The sequence below is a fragment of the Mytilus galloprovincialis genome, chromosome 2 (genome assembly GCF_965363235.1).
Source record: "Mytilus galloprovincialis chromosome 2, xbMytGall1.hap1.1, whole genome shotgun sequence".
Taxonomy (NCBI): Eukaryota; Metazoa; Mollusca; class Bivalvia; order Mytilida; family Mytilidae; genus Mytilus; species Mytilus galloprovincialis.
The window spans coordinates 68,762,182-68,782,070 of record NC_134839.1 but is presented as its reverse complement, the minus strand read 5'-3'; the positions used below and the strand labels follow the sequence as shown (position 1 = coordinate 68,782,070).

Sequence of the window (19,889 nt, the reverse complement as noted above, 5' to 3'; positions counted from 1 at the left end):
TTATTGAAGTTAGAATTAGTCCGACCATAGATTTTCAGGTCCCTTCAGGTCTTTTCATTTCTTTGTTCAGGTCCAACTTTTGGCATCAAAAATTTGTTTTTAATTCAAAAAATTTAAATTTCAATGAAATATGGATATTTAAAATTAATAAAGTTCCAACTTAAAGAAATTCCATCAAATAATAAAAAAGTTATTGCAATTTGAATAATTTTAGTCGTATATTTTCAGGTCTTTTCAGGTCTTCTCAGGTCTTTCCAGGTCCACTTTCAGGTCTTTAGTGTAACCTTTAAATTCAAGAACGATAACTCTACAAAACCGGAACTACGCAAAAATGACAACAAAACACGTCAAAAACATGACATTATGCATCATCTTCTAATCAATATGTAATATATTTTCGAATCTCTTTTACATTGACCATGGAACGCTCAAATCAACAGCAGCAACAGGGAGATCAGGTGGCCTGGTGGTTTAAAATTCTTGCAAGAGCAGTTGGAACGATTGGAGGCCTTGGTAAAAAAATATTGCAGCCGTTTTTTTTACAAATTGTGTTCATCTTACATAGTCTTACATAGTCTGTAACTGAGCGCTGGATCACTCCACTATGCTCAGATCTTCAGTTATTTGCTGACTTGTTTCGGTTCCGGTTCCTGTGTCAGCTTTTGCTCTATAGTTATATTTCATTTCACTATTTGTCCAATATTTATCTAGGCGGCTTTCAAATGTCTGAATAGTTGGTGCATTTACAACGTTGCTGGGTAAGCTGTTCCATATTGGTGCAATTCGTTGTGTGAAGAAGTTGGATCTTAGGTTTTTGTTGCATCTTTGGATAGTCAGTTTTTTGTTGTGTCCTCTAGTAGCAGAAGTGGTGTTATATGTGAGTAGGTTAAGTAACGCTTCGTCATATATTCCCGATGTTAATTTGTAAGCTTCTATCATATCACCTCTCATTCGTCTGTATTTAAGTGTTGGTAATTTAAGCTTCTTCAACCGTTGTTCATACTCTAGATCTTTCAATGTTGGTATCTTTTTGTGGACATTTTGTGGTTCAAAACTTTAGATAAAATCTATTTTTTCTGTTCCTGCAAAAGGTGTAAAAATATTTTCATTTTTATATATGGCTCTTTACTCATTGTTATCATTGTATAATAATGTATTAGTACACTGCTAAACATACTAAATGACAAACCTTTTCTTTTTCAGTTGCCATGGCTACAGGAGTAGTTGTTTGTATCAGTTTTTCAGCGATATGCATATTAGCTGGAGTTCTCCAGATGTAAGTTTATGAAAGCATAAAGTTACACTCTGATTTATTCAACTGGTCTCTTTCTTATTTATACCATAGTTGCTTGAATTTGTAATACACTCAACAGTATATCAACTTCTTGTGTTTTTTTTCACAAGAAAATTGGAAATCAAAAAGATTATAATTATCAGTCAAGCAGGTAAACAGTTAATTGTTATTTTATAATGTTACATTTCTTGAAAAGATAGTATGTAGTACATGTATACACGTAGTACTACATGTACATGTATGTACATGGGATAAGGTGAAGCAAGGATTTGTATAACTATACAAATCCTTAGGTGAAGTGATAACATTTATGCATTATAATCTATTATTTGTCTATTCCAGATTTATAGGATTTGTAGCAGTAATTTTTGAAGCACCTTGTTGTTGTCAGTTCTTAGATTTTACTGATAAAATAGGAAAATTTTCAGAAAATAGACCATATTGGCAAAAAGCTGTTACCTATTGTATGTAAGTAAATAACAAAAGGAGTGAACTATTAACAATTTTCATATCCTCATTGAATACACAACATGTACATATTATAATAATTAACAGTTCTTAAGATAGCTGAAGTTTGCTCTTGTCTATTCAATCACATATAGTTATAATTACATTAGATGTATGTTTCAAATAAATACTGTATTCTAATTGGCTAACTGCACATCATGTGTTATTCCTGAAGCAATTGCATTACTCAATAAAACTTATCATTCATGATAACACGTGGTCCCATAATAAAAAGCACTTGTGAATTAAATAAAACAATCATAAAATTTGTGTTTTCATGATCATAGCTAAAAAATGTAATTATAAGTATTGAATGCTTCCTTTTGTAACTTCATAGGGTTGTAAAAGCATTTACTGTGCGCACATTTTTAGAATGAAGTGCGCTTCATACAAAATGTACTTCGGTCAACGCTTTTACACCCAATGAAGTAACAAAAAGAAGCATTAAATTCTTAAATAACACCAAAAAAGAATTGACAGAAAAAAGCTCACTTTCTATTTAAAAAAATGGTTTTGTTGTTTCAGATTAACAAGACATTAACAGTTAGATTTATGATACATTTTCAATTATGGCACACAAACTCTTGTATTCCTGAATTGATTTCCTTCAAACTTGATATTATTGTTGGGATTGATAGAAGGAGACTCCTTTCAATTTTTATAATTTTACAGTTGTTTAAGATTTACAGGACATTTATTTACAGATAACATTTTTCACATATTGTTCTATAACTTGAGTTTGCTTGGATTGATTTAGTGGAAACTTGACAAAATTGTTTGAAATGGTGAATATAAAAAAAAAAACTATTTGATTAAAAAGAAAATTCAGAGATTAAACTCAGAGTTATGGGACTTTGACCATCAGATAATCCAAAGACATTTTTTGAATATCATGTACTACATTTTGTAGCTCTACTATCAATAACAATGGTTGGATTAAATTACTACAAACCAAATATCCCAATGTTTTATACCTATACAAAAAGGTGTTTAACAACTTACGTATATCCTACCAAAATAAACATTTTAAGACATTTCAAGCATCTGGAATATCAGCTTGTTCTAGCTGGTTTGCTTGATATTATTGTTAAAATAAAAACTCATGTTCAAATCACTTAATGAATTTGTCTCTAACTGAAGTATAACTTAGTGTTATTGTATTTGTATTTGTTGTCTCTACAGATTAGGATTGATACCAATTATAACATGCTTTAGCACATCAACAGTATTTGGCAGTGGTCTGGTGTTTGCCGCAGGTGTAGTGTACGGTTTAATGGCAATTGGCAAAAAGTAAGTAAGAATATACTTATGTGCTATAAAGCTTATTGAAGATGAATAAAAGGAGATATCTTATACATGACAATAAGAAACAATATCAAAGAGGGACGAAAGATACCAAAGGGACAGTCAAACTCATAAATCTAAAATAAACTGACAACGCCATGGCTAAAAATGAAAAAGACAAACAGACAAACAATAGTACACATGACACAACATAGAAAACTGAAGAATAAACAATATGAACCCCATTAAAAACTAGGGGTGATCTCAGGTGCACCCGTCTTGTTGCTTATGTGATAACAAATCCGGTAAAAAGTCTAATTTAGTAGGTCACATTCATGAAAGGGAAGGGGGTTGTAGTTACGACGTGAGGAACATATCTGAAACCGTTGAAGAGCTAGATGTCAAATATACCTAAAATAAATAGCCAAATTTATCTAAAGATAAGTTTGCCATAGGGAGTTGAAACCTAAGTTTCTTTACAATTACAAAATTTATAAATGGAAAATTTTAGTAAAGTTTGTTACATCATGTCAGTATCGAAGTACTGATTACTGAGCTGATGATACCCTCGGGGGCTGATAGTCCACCAGCAGAGTTTTTGACCCAGTAAAAAATGTAAAAAATTGAAAACAACACATTTAATATTTTCTTGCATCCGAAGTGCTTTTCTAGATTTACCTTCATCAGGAACACTGAAAGCCAAACATTTGAAATCAAATCCGAAGATGCACCGAAACCTTTGAAGAGCTAGATGTAAGAAATACCTAACAAAAATAGCCAAATTCATCTAAAGCCAACTTTGCCTGAAGGCGTTGAAACCTTAGTTTCTAAACAATTTCAAAATTTATAAACAGAAAATTTTAGTAAAGTTTGTTACATCATGTCAGTTTCGAAGTACTGACTACTGCGCTGATGATACCCTCGGGGACTGATAGTCCACCACCAGAGGGATTGACCCTGTGATGTGAAAAATTGAAAACAACACGTTTAATAATTTCTTGGGTTGATCCACCAAATTGTAATGTTCCAGGAAGTTTAAATGAATGCAGATTTTTTTAAAACAGGAAAATCAAAATCAAATTTTCACAAAATACAATGTACATTCTTTTCCTAAAGCCACTAACAATTGATATCCATAAACAAAAAATGAACCAACAAGTTTTCTTGAGGCCTCTTAAGGTTTGATCAATTTTGAATAAAATAGACATGCTAAATAGGAATAAAGATGAAAAGTAAGGATGATATTGGTAGAAAAGTTTACAATTATGGAACAAAATATGTTATATAGATGCCATTTTATGACCAATGTTGAAATTTTTTGTTTGTTTTTGTCCCTGAATTTTCTACAACCTTCCTTTATTAGTTTACTTTTGTGTCCATGTATAATCAAAGTCTGTTCCTTCTGAAACCAAATTTTCTATGCTGTTACATAGATTGCTCTCACAGTTTCTTTCAAATAAACTAAGTGTGAATTATATAAACATGTGTAAATCAAACAGTTTTTGTTGATATTCAAAGATTTATTTCAATTGTATTAATGTTGAATAGTTATCAATGTTTTCAATTGTATAAATGTTGAATAGTTATCAATGTTTTTCATTTCTTAGTTTTGTCATTTTCTTTCAGAGCTGATCGAGAGACAATGTTATCTAAAGCTAAAGGAGATGATGTTGAACTTGGTGCAACACTTTTAACAAATGAACAAAAAGTAGATTTACATGTGCCTGAAAGCCCTGGAAAATCATGATGGAACTTAAAAAATGTTATAGACACTGCCAGATAAAGGACAATATTGAATATTTTACACACCATAGTCTGTTAAAACAGTCTAGACATATATTAAAAAATGTTGCGTATTACATTTGAATTTTGAAAATGGACAATAGGTCTAAGATCAATGTTGCAACATTTTGAAAATTTTGTCAAGTACATATTCTGAACAACTTTTGATTTTGTTCAAAGTATTTTTTCACTTTACCAGATATGCTTTACATCCTGTTGTCAAATTTTAGCAGGTAAAATATTAAAATGAGTTTCCAATTTATAGCATAATGTACAAACCAGCTGAATAAATGTTTTACTTATCCTACCAAGTAAAATAGCAAGAGTAATGAATACAATGTTCAGAATTTTCAAAATAATGTTATCTCAAGGTTATTATTGAAAAGATTTTACCGTCAGTATCGCAAATGTTTCATTGTTTTAATGCTGGTTGTGTTTTCAGCATATGGGTATACAAGTATTTGGATAGGTATCTTTATGCCTTATTCAGGGTAATGTAGTTTAAAAGACATTGTAGCTTTGAATGTATGTGAAAAAAAATCCTGCTTGAACTAGAAGTAACAATAAGGGAGACAAAATTCAAATGGCAATGTTTTTTTTTTACAAAATTGATGTTAACATAAAAGATGAATTATTTTACATCTTTTACAATAGAGAAAATATGTGTTGCAACAAAAAGCATCTGATATCTAAAAGTGCTCATGAATTTTGAAAGAATTCACAGGAATGCATGTACAATAATTATATAAAAAAAATTTAACCTATATTTTCTCCAATTTTCACACAATTTTTCAAGATTAAATGTGAAATAATTTTGATTCTTATTTCTAGGCTATCAATTATATTTACATTATGTAATTGCAATACAAAAACATATGAGTGCACATTTTGGACTAAACTAAAGTGTTATGTGCAACTCAGACTTATTCTGTATTTACTATATGACCTGTTACATGTTTAGAATATTGTTAAGGGGAGATGAAAATATTGACTTTCATCCTTTAAAACTTTTCATTCAATAATTGTATTAAAAGTATTTATGTAATATGTATGTGTATTAGATTGTAATGAAATGAAACCTAGTCAAGTACATTCATTACTGTTTGTTGATGTTATATAGACCATTTTGAACCATTGCATATTCTATGTTAGTATTTTCCTTTGTTGTTTTGCATGTCTGAGTTTGTAACAGCAAATCTATTTGTAATTATTAGATAAGATGATATCATTTCAGGAAATCCTGCAAGCAAATAATACTATCAGAATTTAAAATATGAGTTTATTTTGTGTAAAAACATCCTATTGAAATTTGGACTTGTGCAATATAAACAAAACACATTGGTAAGATCAATCATTGAATGTTTTCTGAATACTAATAACATATATTTAACTATTGCCTTTATGATGTTTTGATTATAATGAAAATCAACTTTCATGTGTTTGAACTATTGGACCACATTAATGAAATTTATATATTTATGTAGAATATATGATAATCTAATAAATGTTTTGCTGAAAGATTCCCTTTAGGTATGCATTATACTTGTGTTGCATATGTGTACAAGTGTACAGTTATGATATGTCACTTCTGAATTTTTCATTACACATATAAAGTTGTTAAGACCAGATTATTTCTTTAGATAATACATGTAAGGGCATTATTTTCCACATCACTTACTTCATTGCATTTAAGCCTAAATGTCCTATAACCTTTCCAAATTTTTTTTGTGGAACTGCTTGGTGTTAGAAGGCTATATTTAAATGAATAATGAGACTATTGTTGTATTTTTTATTTGCCATGTCATTTTGCTGTTTTCTTCATTGGGTGACATATGTATGCCTGAATATCAAGATGATCCATAAAATGCTTTCAAGACATAGACATCACGATAGTTCAGAATAATTGCATAGTATTTATTATTGGGATGAAAGAAATAGCAGTTTGTCACTATTGTATACCACAACATTCTTGTTTATGTATTGTTTATTATGTTATTTAAAATATACATATTGGGAATTGCCTGTTATTTATGAATTGTAGACACAAATAAAATTAAAAATCATTTTCTCATTGATAACAACCCATTACAAGCATACCAGTACTATTCACTATCCAGAAACCACCTTATTTTGAAATTTACCAATGTATCATAAAGTAAGTAAGATATCTTATAGTTTTTTAAATAGGATATCTTATACAATACTTAAGGAATATGAATTGTATATAGTATAATATAAACTACATAAAATATCATATAAACTTCATAAGATATCTAAAAATAATTTAAGGTCTCTTATAAAGTTAAGATCTTCAGGTAAGTATCTTGTATACTTTATGAAATATCATAAAAACATACTTTAAACAATGATGATTGCTTACTCAAAACAGCTTTTGTTTTATCCAATCATTATACTTTGTTTGAAATAATTGTTGTTGCATCTTATTTGATGTGTTTTGCAATTAATTAAATAGTAAAAATGGCAAGGAATAACTTGCCCATGCCCTCTTCCTATATCTACTAATCAACTTGAAACTTAATACACATGTTCCTGATGATATGATCTTTCTAATTGTAATGCCAAATTAGAGTTTGACCCCAATTTCACGGTCAACTGAACATAGAAAATGATAGTGCGGGTTGGGCATTCATGTACTATGGACACATTCTTGTTCTTAATAATGCATATGCAAAATCAAATGGTACACAAACAGCATTTAATTAAAAATGCTTTTTGTTGTCAATAATTTTGTAGAATTACATGATTTTAGTCTTTTATCGAGATATCTTCTAACAAATAAAAAATTAGAATTTAAACATGGAATGTTCCAAAGAGCAGTAAACAGACCAAGTACACAATGGGTCTTCAACTCCTTGAGAAAATCCCACTCCCAGAGGCAGCCATCAGTTGACCCCTAAGCAATAATATGTACTTGTGCAGTGAAAATAAACACTTAACTCAATAGCATATACTAGTAAAGGATAGGTTTTTAAGAATTTTAGTAACGGAGGGGCAAGATTCAAAGATATCCCGAAATCAAATTTTGCCCATTTCAGTATAAATCACTGATGTAACCTTGACCCTTGACCTTTGACCTATTTGGCTCAAAATCAACAGTGATACGTTTAACCCTATTGCACATTATTCACAAAAGATTTATACGGATGTGATAAGCGAAAGTTTCCCAAGTGGCAAAATACTACTGTACTCAAAAGAGGGACGAAAGATACCAGAGGGACAGTCAAACTCATAGATCGAGGAATTACCAGATATACACATACTAAGTTGCAGATAACACCCTTAAACCAAAATGTTGTTCAAATTATTTATTTAGCCTAGTTGCAGGCGATTTTGCCATCATGCTCTATGCTAAAGGAGTAGGTCCGGTAGGGACCGATTTTGGCCTCAAATTTCAGGTTCATTTGACGAAAGATTTTGACCACTTTTTAAACACTTAAGTGTCTATTTTATTTGAATTAATTAGTTTGTGTGAAAGATTTTAACAGATTTAGTCATTAAAAACGATCCGATTCAAGCTCAAATATGAAAAATCTACCTAATATGCCGAAAAATGTCACTTTTCAGATGGTTTTTGATAAAAATGAAAGTGGCCACATCCGTGTTCATCCTCAACCTTTATATATGTTATGTATTATCACAAAATACAACTTACATTTCAATATTAAGGATGAACACGAATGCGGCCACTTTCGTTTTACACGAAAACCGTCTAAAATTTAACTAAAATGCTAGAATTATGAGGATTTCAGTAATTTAGCATTACTTAATGGTGCTAGTACCGGATATACGTGCATTGTATTGTCAAAAATAGCCCATATTTATGTAGCAGAAACATTCTTCTGTCCAATAAATAACTAAAGGTTTACATTTTAACAATTTTGTAAAACTGCTATATTTTGGGGCCAAAAAGGGGTCTTACTGAACCTACTCCTTTGCATATCTAACATTGTTTGTCGAGATTTCATCATGCAGCATCGTCGTCTCATCATGACGACGATGATGACGACAGTGAAGATGATAATGATGATGAGGACGATGAAGATGACGATAATGATGGCGACGACGATGATGATGACGATGGTATGATGATGATGATAGTCGGTCAACAATGTGCTGATAGTAGCTTTTAACACCAATCAATCAACAGATGCTACACAATAAAGTTTTAGGTTAAGACTATGCAAGATAGATCTACATAAAGGAAAGACTTCATAGCACAGTATTGATTAACAACATGCAGTATCCAAATTTCATAGTTATTATTTTGCTATAATATTATGTCCGTGTTATACTATAACAAAAACAACTTTCACAAAACCAATCAAAAAGTATCCTTCCATTTGACTTTGTATCCTTAACGATGAATTTGTAACTAACAACGTTATTGTAACATGTAAGTCGTGATTTAAACTGCAATGTGTTGTGGTTCACACATATAAAATATATATAACACAATTTTCTAATCGATATTTTGATCGTTAATTACTTTAAGACGGGTCAATTTATGTAAACTATATACAGCGTGAAAATAAATCTATTATACCCCTGTCATTAAAAGAATTAAATTTCTTTGTTAAATTTTCAGCAGAGATTTAGAATAATGAATTACATTTTCCTTTTAAATTATTTAATCGTTGATCTCTTGTTATCCAGACGTTTTATTACTGGCCTTTGGTGATTGAACCTTCCAAATCCAATACTTCTATTGTGTGCAACAGCAAATTAATTAAATCACATGTATATATATTAAAGCGATTTTAAATATTTGATTTGGATACACTCTAAGATCTACTTCTTACAACTAAACGGACATTTTCGGTTTTAAAAAAGTGTTTTTGTCTTTCATCATGGGTGAATTTCAAACGTCGTTTAACAAAATTTTAAAAAGGGATATAAAACATATTTACAGCGGATTCCCTCAATGCCTAAACATGAGACATTCATCAGTTTATCCAACAATAGAACAACTACGTCAAAAAGAAGAAAGTCATGATTTAAAACTGGGTGTTTTGAAGTATTCCGAATATGACGAAAACTATGGATGTTTGATTCCAAGAGCACCAGCTTTCCGCAATCTTTCCCGCCATGAAATAGATTCGATGGTTAGTCGTTTGAGACAGCCAACAGTAGCGAGTAAACGTATTAATAACACAAGTGACAACACAGTTGTATTGGAAAAAGAGAAAACAAACCCACAGTTCCTAGGAATGAAGAGAGAAGGTACAGATCTTAACGAAATAAATGCTAGAATAAATCGACCTACAAAGATAAGCGAGATCAGAAACCACCAGACGAAAACAAAATTAGCAGATATCAGTATTTGACATTCCTTTGAAAAGAGGTGCTGAAATGAAAATATGTTGGATTATATTCATACTGAAGTAGTCTGAATTAATGTGTGTATGATATTTCAATATTACTAATGAAGCCAAGACTTATGAACTAAACATGATAAAACAACTCTGAATTTAAGAAATAATCCGTTCATTGGATATAATTTTAAGAGGAAAAAGAATGCAGAGAAAAAATCCCTATTTCTATTGAGGAAAACATGTCCATAAAATAACTGACTGAAAAACTGTGTTACGTGAGAAATATACCACTGGAAAAGTGAATCATTGTCCTATAGTCTTTATTCAATTGCATCTCTAGCGGTGTTTGGATAATATATCGTGTTATTTATCCAGATTTGTGAATGTGCTTTATGTGATTAATTCACCCGGCAAAGATTATTTCCTTAACTTAAACTATGAAAACACTCATTTATTGGTATGGTAGCAGATATTTTTTGTTTGCATGATATAACTGTGTTTTTTCATAATGTAATTTTAATAATAATTTCTTATATTTTATAGTTAAAATTGCGTCTCTTTATACATTTTCTTATTATTTGCTTTCATTTATCTAGATTTATCAGTTGACTCAAATTTTTGAAACAGAGAGTTAGGGTTAAATAACATCTTGGAATGAAAAGTCCAAAAAAACTAGCATCCCAAGTGTTCTTAAAAAATAAGCGATTCATTTTTAGAAGCTACTTGCAACTCACTTGTGAATCTGTATAAAAGTTTTAATTATTTAAGAAATTTCACAAATTCCCTAACCAGCTTAGTGATTATAAAAAAATTCTGGTATAATTTCAGACCGATTTTGCAAATTCCCTAATTTTGTAAATTCACTGTAACATATGTATGTGTGTGTTACATTTTTATTTTAATGTTGTGTTTCTGTTTTGTCGTAGTTCTCCTCTTATACATGTTATATTTGATGTGTTTCCCTCAGTTTTAGTTTGTAACCCGGATTTGTCTTTTTCTCAATCTATTTATGAATTTCGAATACCGGTACTATACTGTTGCCTTTATTTATATACAATGTCAGTAGATCAATTTCAGGAAAATTCAAACCTGGCCCTTCTCCAGTTATAAGCCTCATATAAAAAGTTGTATTTTTCCCTGAGTGTAGTTAAACATTGCTATAATATCTCTGTAGTATATCACTATTGAATTATTAAAGCATGTTCTGTTCAGGCCTCTTTATGACCTTATACATAAGGTAAAACATATATCACATAATCATGAATATAGATCAGTGATGAATTCATTTATACAACAATGAGTCAGTAAATACATCAATAGAGAATAATGGACCAAGAGTGCAAAATAAGAGCAAAACAATGAAGATTTGAAAAAAATAGACCAAAAACAATGAAGATTTGAACAAATAGACCAAAAACAATGAAGATTTGAACAAATAGACCAAAAACAATGAAGATTTGAACAAATGAACCAAAATGAATACAGAATAGAGAACAATGGAGTGGTGAAATGTAAAGAATATAAATTAAGGAATTATGTGTCCATAGAAGACTTTCCATCCTAATCGAACAGTTTTACCCCTCAAGCATGTCGAGGTAACACGTATGACTCTTGTATAGGAAACCCAGACACTTTACCATGATCGACCTAATGAAATGTTATGACTATGTTAAATATATATATGTTGTGTTCAAGTTATCATTTTGTACAAAAGTGAGTGATTTTACAAATTACAATTTGTACGAAATTTTACTAAATTCCACTTAAAACTTGTCCAATAATTTATAGTATGGATTTTGTTCTAAAAAAGCATTGATACCACTATGAAATTCTTAACTAATAACCAAACAATTAACTTTCTTTACAAAATACAAAAATACCCAGACGGAGACAGGAAATGTAATTGATACATCCATGCAGTTAATTCTGATAGCACGTACACTACTGATTAGAATAACAAGAAAGGGTCTCAGTGATAAGTTTTGAAACGTATAGCAATTGGCCCGGTGACAATGCTGATAGTATAAAATTGGCACTAGTGACAATTCTGATAGTGCATGTATATATCGAAATAGACCCCAGTAACAACTCTGATAGTCACTGACAGAAATTGGCCAGGTGACGTTGATCCACCAATCATATGTGCAAGGAAGTGTGCTCTGTCCGATCAAAAGATCAAAGCCAAAGCTTGTACCAAGAAAATGATATGTAAATTATCAGATTTTCTGTGGGGTATAATAGATATAAGAAGGTGTAGTATGAGTGCCAATGAGACAGCTGTCCAAAATGTCAATATATCAGTTCCTCAGTCGTACTGATTCTGGAAATATCTCAGGGGAACTGATTGAATCTGGAGAATTTGGGTACCGCATTGGAACAGCTGTTTGAATTTTAACATAACTTTTGTCGAGAAGGTGAGTTTATTCTTTTTCAAACACATCTTTATTTCGCAGCAACGGTTCCTGATCTTCAACGTTCGTACGTAACGCAGTTAAAAAGTCTTTAAAAACTGGTGTTTAGGGGTTTCTTTCATGTAAATGCAAAGGGGTGTAGTACCTATAAATATAAATGTAGAAAGCAAAAGATGTTGTGCTATTCATATTGCCACAATTCACTTAGGGGACGACCATTTGATATTCGGGGGGAGGGGGGGGGCAGGAGGATTTTGAAAATAAATAACTTAGCCTTGATAATCACAAAAATAAATGGTTTGTTCTGTGGTAGTTTGAAATAAATTACCTGACTTGCAATGTATAGAAAATAAATAACTCTGCAGGTCTAATCGAAAGTATGAGATGGCACCAGATTCTTCATAAATTCATCTTTTTTCCCCAAAAAAATCGGGAAACACTTCCCAAATTTTTTAATAACAAAAGTATAAATATTAATAAAATATACTTGAAATGTCTGAAAATTGGTTTCATTTTACTTGAGGTCTCAGGAAACCTTACGTCACTTTTATTTTAACAGGGCCGTAACTACATGTAGGAAATTTCAAAACCGAATGCTTGTCTCCATAACAAATTGTGTTCACGGCCTTGCAAGAAGAAAGTTCTGTTTTCCCTCAGACTTATAGCCCTGATTTTTCAGGATCAATGTTTCTTATTTATTTGTCTTTTGTTCATTGATTGCCCTTCTGTATTTTATTAATGTTGCATTCTTTTTGTAATCTAGTAATTTTGTTATAAAGTTGACCATGAGTTTTAAATAAACCAGCAGCCCCAGACTTAACTATGTGAATTCCATTTTTGCTTTATCATGCACATTGGTCTTTTGATGTTGTCCCTAGAAACTTCAGTCTTACACTGAATTTATGCATTTTACTTTGAGATCAAAATATTGTCAAAAAATTATTAAAACAAAGCTTCATTTTCAGATTATGAAAGGGTCTTCAGAACACCCAGAAAGCATGATTTTGCATCATTTGTTCTATAGCTTCTTGGGCCTTCGGTGGCTCAAAACCCTTCAAAAAAATTTTTGCCAATACATTTAAAAGTGCCTAGTTATAACTAAACTTTAATACTATATATGTATGCAATACATGTATATGCAGTTGGGAATTTAAAAGATTCCTTTCTGCAGAAGGGGGGGGGGGGTAATCTTTTCTGAACCATTTAATCTTATGTAATTAAATGGTACATAATGACTTGACTATACTATAGCGAGGCAAACATTCTTTTATTTGTATTATTTATAATAAAAAAATCATTTAAAATTTGTATGTTTTCGAATATCAAAAATATAGTTGTGAAAATGAATATTAATCAGTCCCTTGCTTTGATGAAAATGAAAAATCTTGCTTCAATAGTGCAGAAAGTGAATAATCTGTCCTCTTAGTTTACCAAAATGAATAACCGATCAAAACCAAATCCTCCTCCCCCCCCCCCCCCCCCACCAGAATATCAAATGGTCGTCCCCTTACAGGCTCAAATAAATTATACACAACTATTTTTGTATATTTTGTATATAAGGTTAAGTGTGTGGTTATGGAATACAATGTCTATAGAGTGTACCAATGATTTTTTTTATAACAAAATCCATACCATAAATTATTGTACAAGTTATAAGTGAATTATATTCAAATTTTTTAAGTGTACACATTGTAATTTGTGCAAACACTTAATGTACAAATTACTTTGTGCAAACACTTAATGTACAAATTAAACTTAATGTACAAATTATACTTAATGTACAAATTAGACTTAATGTACAAATTATAATTTGTACAAAGTCAAAATACAAATCATAATCGTACAAAAAGAGGAACGAAAGATACCAGAGGGACAGTCAATATTTGCAAAATGATAGCTCGTACACAACATATACATGTAAATAATTACATTACTGCATGGGTAGTTTCATATTATTCCGTAATTTTGATTGGCCGAAACTTTCCAAAAGTTTTATTTTGTTTTCACTTACAACACTGTGTATCATCGCCACCGGAAATTGGGTACTAACGAAGCGGAGAGAAAAAGAAAAAAAAGTAAACAAGTTAAGAATTCATTCAATTTAAAGCATTTCCATTCATGTGATGAGGGTTTCCGCTTAAGAAATGATTTTCTGATATATAATTCTTTAAATTATTAGGCCGATAAGTACAAAATTAATACAAGATTTTGAGTAATACTCCAAAACTTGCCACTTAGTACCGGAAAATTTCGAGGTCGATCATCTTCTGTCGCCCCATTCTCAAGATATTGAACTGTTTTTCATTATTTTTCCAGACACGTTTTTAGATTATTATAGTGTGGCATCATATTTACTGAAATTTGTTGTCAAAAACATGTTTTTTAAAGAATATGGACAAAAACATTGTTTGTTTGTTGTACGGCGAATTGCAGGACGTTGTACGGCGAATTGCAAAATAACAACTTTTGTCTGTACGGCGTCTTGCAATATATTATAATTTTAAGAGGAAATTAATCGCTGTTTAGATAATATCAAGTGCCGATATTTTGTTGATATCAAAGCTTTACAGGCTTACAAATATACAAAATGTCTTACTTATCAAATATTATTAAATATATGCCGTTAATTCAGTTCAGAAGGCCTCGTTGCGTACCGCTTTTCGATTCTGTACAAAAAGGTTTTTTCTCAACCATATTATCCTAAATACATTTATATATCGTTATACTACTAACGACTGTTGTCTTATTTGTTGTTAGGTTGAAATTGTGTAAGTTCAATAAAATAAACCGTCCATTCATCTTTTATTGGTACTAGCTTTTTTTTTTAGATAAAAACATTGGTATGATAGCAAATAAGATAACTATCCATCAGGATAAAATAAAGTGTATGCAAGCAATTATATGCTATCGTACGGCCTTCAACAACGAAAACTCGTACCTTATAGTCGGCTATAATAGGCACCGACAGAAAAATGAGGAAGGACTCAACAAGAAAACTAACGGCCTAACTCATATACAGTGTAACAAAACAATTTATGAAAACAACAAATAAGATAGAAATGAAGCAACGACAACCACAGAACCACAGGATCGTGAATTCGGACAGACAAAATTAAGAAAATACTTTGTTGTCATCGAAAGTAAGGAGAAACAAATCGTGAATTGCATTTCGAATTAATTTTCTTGTCAGTTTCTTTTTGAAAATATATAATTTGTATACATCTTAAATGCTGTCAAGCAAATGGTGTTTCTATCTAATGCATTTTATCTAATGCATAATTAGATAGGAGGAGGGGGTCCGTTAACATGTTAACAACACCTCAATTTTTGCAAAAACAGTTAACAACAAATTTTAAATGCTGATAAGAGTTAACAGCAACTTTAATTTACCCTTTTTTCCAAACGAACCCAAAAGCAATGAAAAGGGGAAGTGCATATCTTCAATGTATTCAAAAGTTTGAAAACCACTGTACAAAGTCCCACAAGGAATCTTTTATAAAGCTGACTAATTTCAGAAGACACACGCAAGTACCATATTTTTTTTTATTGACACATGGACAGACAGTTGAACGGGTGGAAAAGCAGACGGAGTGATTGACTCCAAGAAAAAGGACTATGTCACGAATAATCGAAAATGCTTCAAACAGCAAAAGGGAGGCTTCTTCTGGTTATGTATTTTGTTTAGTAAATGTTTTATGTCATCAGTCGTAGCAAACTTGGGTTATCGTCATGACGTAGGAAAGTGTAACAAATAGATAGAATGAGTGAATACTATAGGGCGCAAACATTATCCTTTTTTTTTTTATGGCGGGGGCTCTTATAAATTATGTTACATCTCAGTCAGGGTATTCATACGACTCATGACTTGCTTACATGATATTATTAAAAGGAATTACGAAGGTTTACTGATTTTTATTTTAAATCATCAAAACCAGTGTATAAATCAGAAAATCAAAGCGCTGTAAGCGCTGAAGGCAGTTAACCAAAAACCAAGGCAACCGTTATTATGAAAACTGTGGCAATGTTGCCTCAACATTAAACATTCGTATAAAATACATTCATGTTTATCTAATGATTTATTTATTAAGGCAAATAATTTATATGTTATCAAGGTTTCAAAAGCAATGCATATATCAATGTATATTTTTTTATGGTGAGTCTGCAGTGGTACAAGTTCCCAATGATTGCAGTTGTTCTACTTGGTAGTTATAAACCTTGGTTTTATTTGACTGCTAGATGTTCAAGTTGACTTAGTATGAACATGTAATAGTATGAATGGACTGGTTTCCCTGGAAAGAAAACTGAGTTTGTGTTCTATAGTACAAAAGTTATGAGACACGAATCAGACAAATGTTCACTACAACAGAGATCAAAGGTGAGGTCTGACTGTCCCATACATATGAATATATATAATTTAGGGGTGGGGATCTCAACGGTTTTCAAGTTCTCAAACAGGTAGGGGTAGGCAGAAGATTTAGGGGGCAGACCCCCCTTTTTGGGAAAAAAAAATGGTTGCTTATATAGGGAATCACTGAAGCGTGACTGGAGCGTGACTGGAGCGCGCCACTGGGGGTAGGGTGACCCTAGGGACTTCTCCTACATTTCATTTTATTTGTTATATTGTCCCATACATGAATATATATGGTTTAGGGGTGGGGATCTCATTGGTTTCCAAGTTCTCAAACAGGAGGGGTAGGGTGACCCCAGGGACTCCATCTATATTTCATTTAATTAGTTATATTGGCCCATACATGAATATATATTGTTTTGGTGTGGGGATCTCAACCGTTTCCAAGTTCTCAAACAGGAGGGTTGGGGTGACCACAGGGACTTCCTCTATATTTTATTTGATTTGTTATATTGTCCAATACATGAGTATATATGGTTTAGGGGTAAGGATCTTGACCATTTCCAAGTTCTCAAACAGAAGGGTGTACAGTGACCTCAGGGACTCCCCCTATCTTTCATTTGAATTAAAATAGACTGTGACCATGAACATGTATATTGTTAGATATACTGTTCCCAGCTGTCACGTTGTATTGGATTTTTAAATTAAAATTTGTCAAAAAGTAATTTTGAGTTTCTGTATAAAATATTTTTCTGCTTTTTCTTTCTTTTACATATATCTTTTGGTTTACAATTCTAGTGTTTATATTCATTTACCATGCATAGATTTATTTTTTCACCTGCTTTGATTTATTTTGTAAATGATCGCCAAACCCGGAATTATCCTTATCCGCTTCCGGAATCGGATCCGATATTGTAAAATTTTGTCTTCACGGCCGCCATTGTTATGATGATGAATTTGGGATATCAGCTGAACATCTAAAGTACTCCAAAACTACTATTACCCCTGCATTAACATCAATTTTTAACAACATCCTACTGAATAAAGCAGTACCAACAGCATTTACTTTTGGCCTACTTACTCCAGTACTGAAAAAACAAAAAGATCCAACTATCATGGGGAACTATCGTGGTATAACAGTCACAGCTACTATTGGAAAAACCTTTGAATATGCTTTTATAGAAAAACTAAATCTAAAATCAAAAACATTGCTACAGTTCGGATTTACAGAAGGATTGTCACCAATAATGTCAAGTCTGCTTATATCTGAAGCTCGCTATGAAATCAAAAAGTCAACTGAAAAATTTTATATATCTGTTCTAGATGTTCAGTCAGCATTTGATGTTGTCCAGCATATAATTCTTATGGACAAGGCCATTGATCAGAATATTCATCCCACCTATTGGAAGATCCTAACAGAACTATATAATGGGCTTAGCTCCAAAGTAAAATGGCTAGATGGGGTAAGCGAATCCTTCACAATAAAACAAGGAGTTAGACAAGGTGGGATACTCTCTACTCATCTATATAAAATATTTGTGCAGGATTTGTTAGTTGAGCTAGAGCAGAATTCCCTGGGTTATCATCTAGGAGACATCTATATAGGAGCACCAACCTGTGCCGATGATATCGCCTTCATCTCAAATAATGAGCATGAGCTCCAAATAATGTTGAATGTTATAGACAGGTATGCAAAGGAACATCATTACAAAATACATCCGACAAAAACTGAAATAATCGATTGCTCAAAAATTAAAACTGATTACAACTGGACTATGGATGGTAAAAAAGTAAAAACCACTGATTGCAGTGAACATCTAGGAGTAAAAAGAACAGTTGGTTCAGAAAATAACTTCAACGTAAAAGACAGAATTCAAACAGCAAGAAGAACAAGGTATGCTCTTATGGGATCTGGAGTACATGGCACCAATGGACTCAACCCAGAAATCTCCTACCAAATTTATAGAACATATGTTATACCAAGATTAATATATGGATTAGAGGTACTTCCATTAACAAAATCTAATCTTGAAGATCTAGAGAAATTTCACAGGAAGAATTTGAGACACCTACAGTCCTTACCAGAAAGGACATCAAATGCTGCTGTCCTACTGTTTTTGGGAGCCTTGCCCATAGAAGCGGAAATACACAAGAGACAACTATCACTACTATATTCCATTATAACATGTGACAATACCAAAATCAAAGATGTCATGAACAGACAGATAGCTACCAATTTCGATAACAAGAAAAGTTTCTTCAGCAAAATACTGAACATTTTAGAGTTATACAGTCTACCTTCAATCAACATACTTCAAAATAGCACACCCAAAAAAAATGCATGGAAGGAAGAAATCAATAGACAAATTCACAAATTTTCGAATGATAAATTAAAATCTGATGCTTTCAATAAAACCAGTCTTAAATATGTCTGCATAGATAATTTGGAAATAGGAAAAACAGCACATGTATGGAAGCTAAAAAATCAACCCAGAATTGAGATAAGAAAATCCATTGTGAAATCCAGAATGATGACTGGAACTTATATATTGCAATCAGACAAACATAAGTTCACACATTTCTCAACAGAAGCAACATGTCAACTGTGCCATACAGAAAGTGAAGACATAGTACACATGATAACCACCTGTCCTGTACTAAGCACTATAAGAGAGAAATATTTTATAGATATAAAAAAAGTCATTCTGGATAGCTGTGGTCCTGCAAAATGGAATACATACTGCAACAATAAGATGGAAATTACACATCTGATATTAGACTGGAGCAATTTTAAAGAATCCCTTAGTATAGGAATGGAACTGGCAGAAAAGTTAGAGCAGAAAGCTAGAAACCTACTATTCCAACTACATATCAAGAGAATTGAAATATTAGATGCACGGAACATCAAATAATATTGTGTAAAACCAAAG

The 19,889-nt window shown here is 31.7% G+C and overlaps 1 protein-coding gene across 1 annotated transcript; it reads left to right on the top strand.

Annotated features, from left to right (window-relative positions):
* The first annotated feature begins 306 nt into the window (after positions 1-306).
* Positions 307-6,930, top strand: LOC143064236 (calcium channel flower-like). Its single transcript, XM_076236916.1, has 5 exons — positions 307-513; positions 1,204-1,276; positions 1,637-1,762; positions 2,984-3,091; positions 4,712-6,930. Exons 1-5 carry the CDS (start codon positions 420-422, stop codon positions 4,830-4,832), a joined length of 522 nt encoding a protein of 173 aa, XP_076093031.1. The 5' UTR covers positions 307-419; the 3' UTR covers positions 4,833-6,930.
* The last annotated feature ends 12,959 nt before the right edge of the window (positions 6,931-19,889 follow it).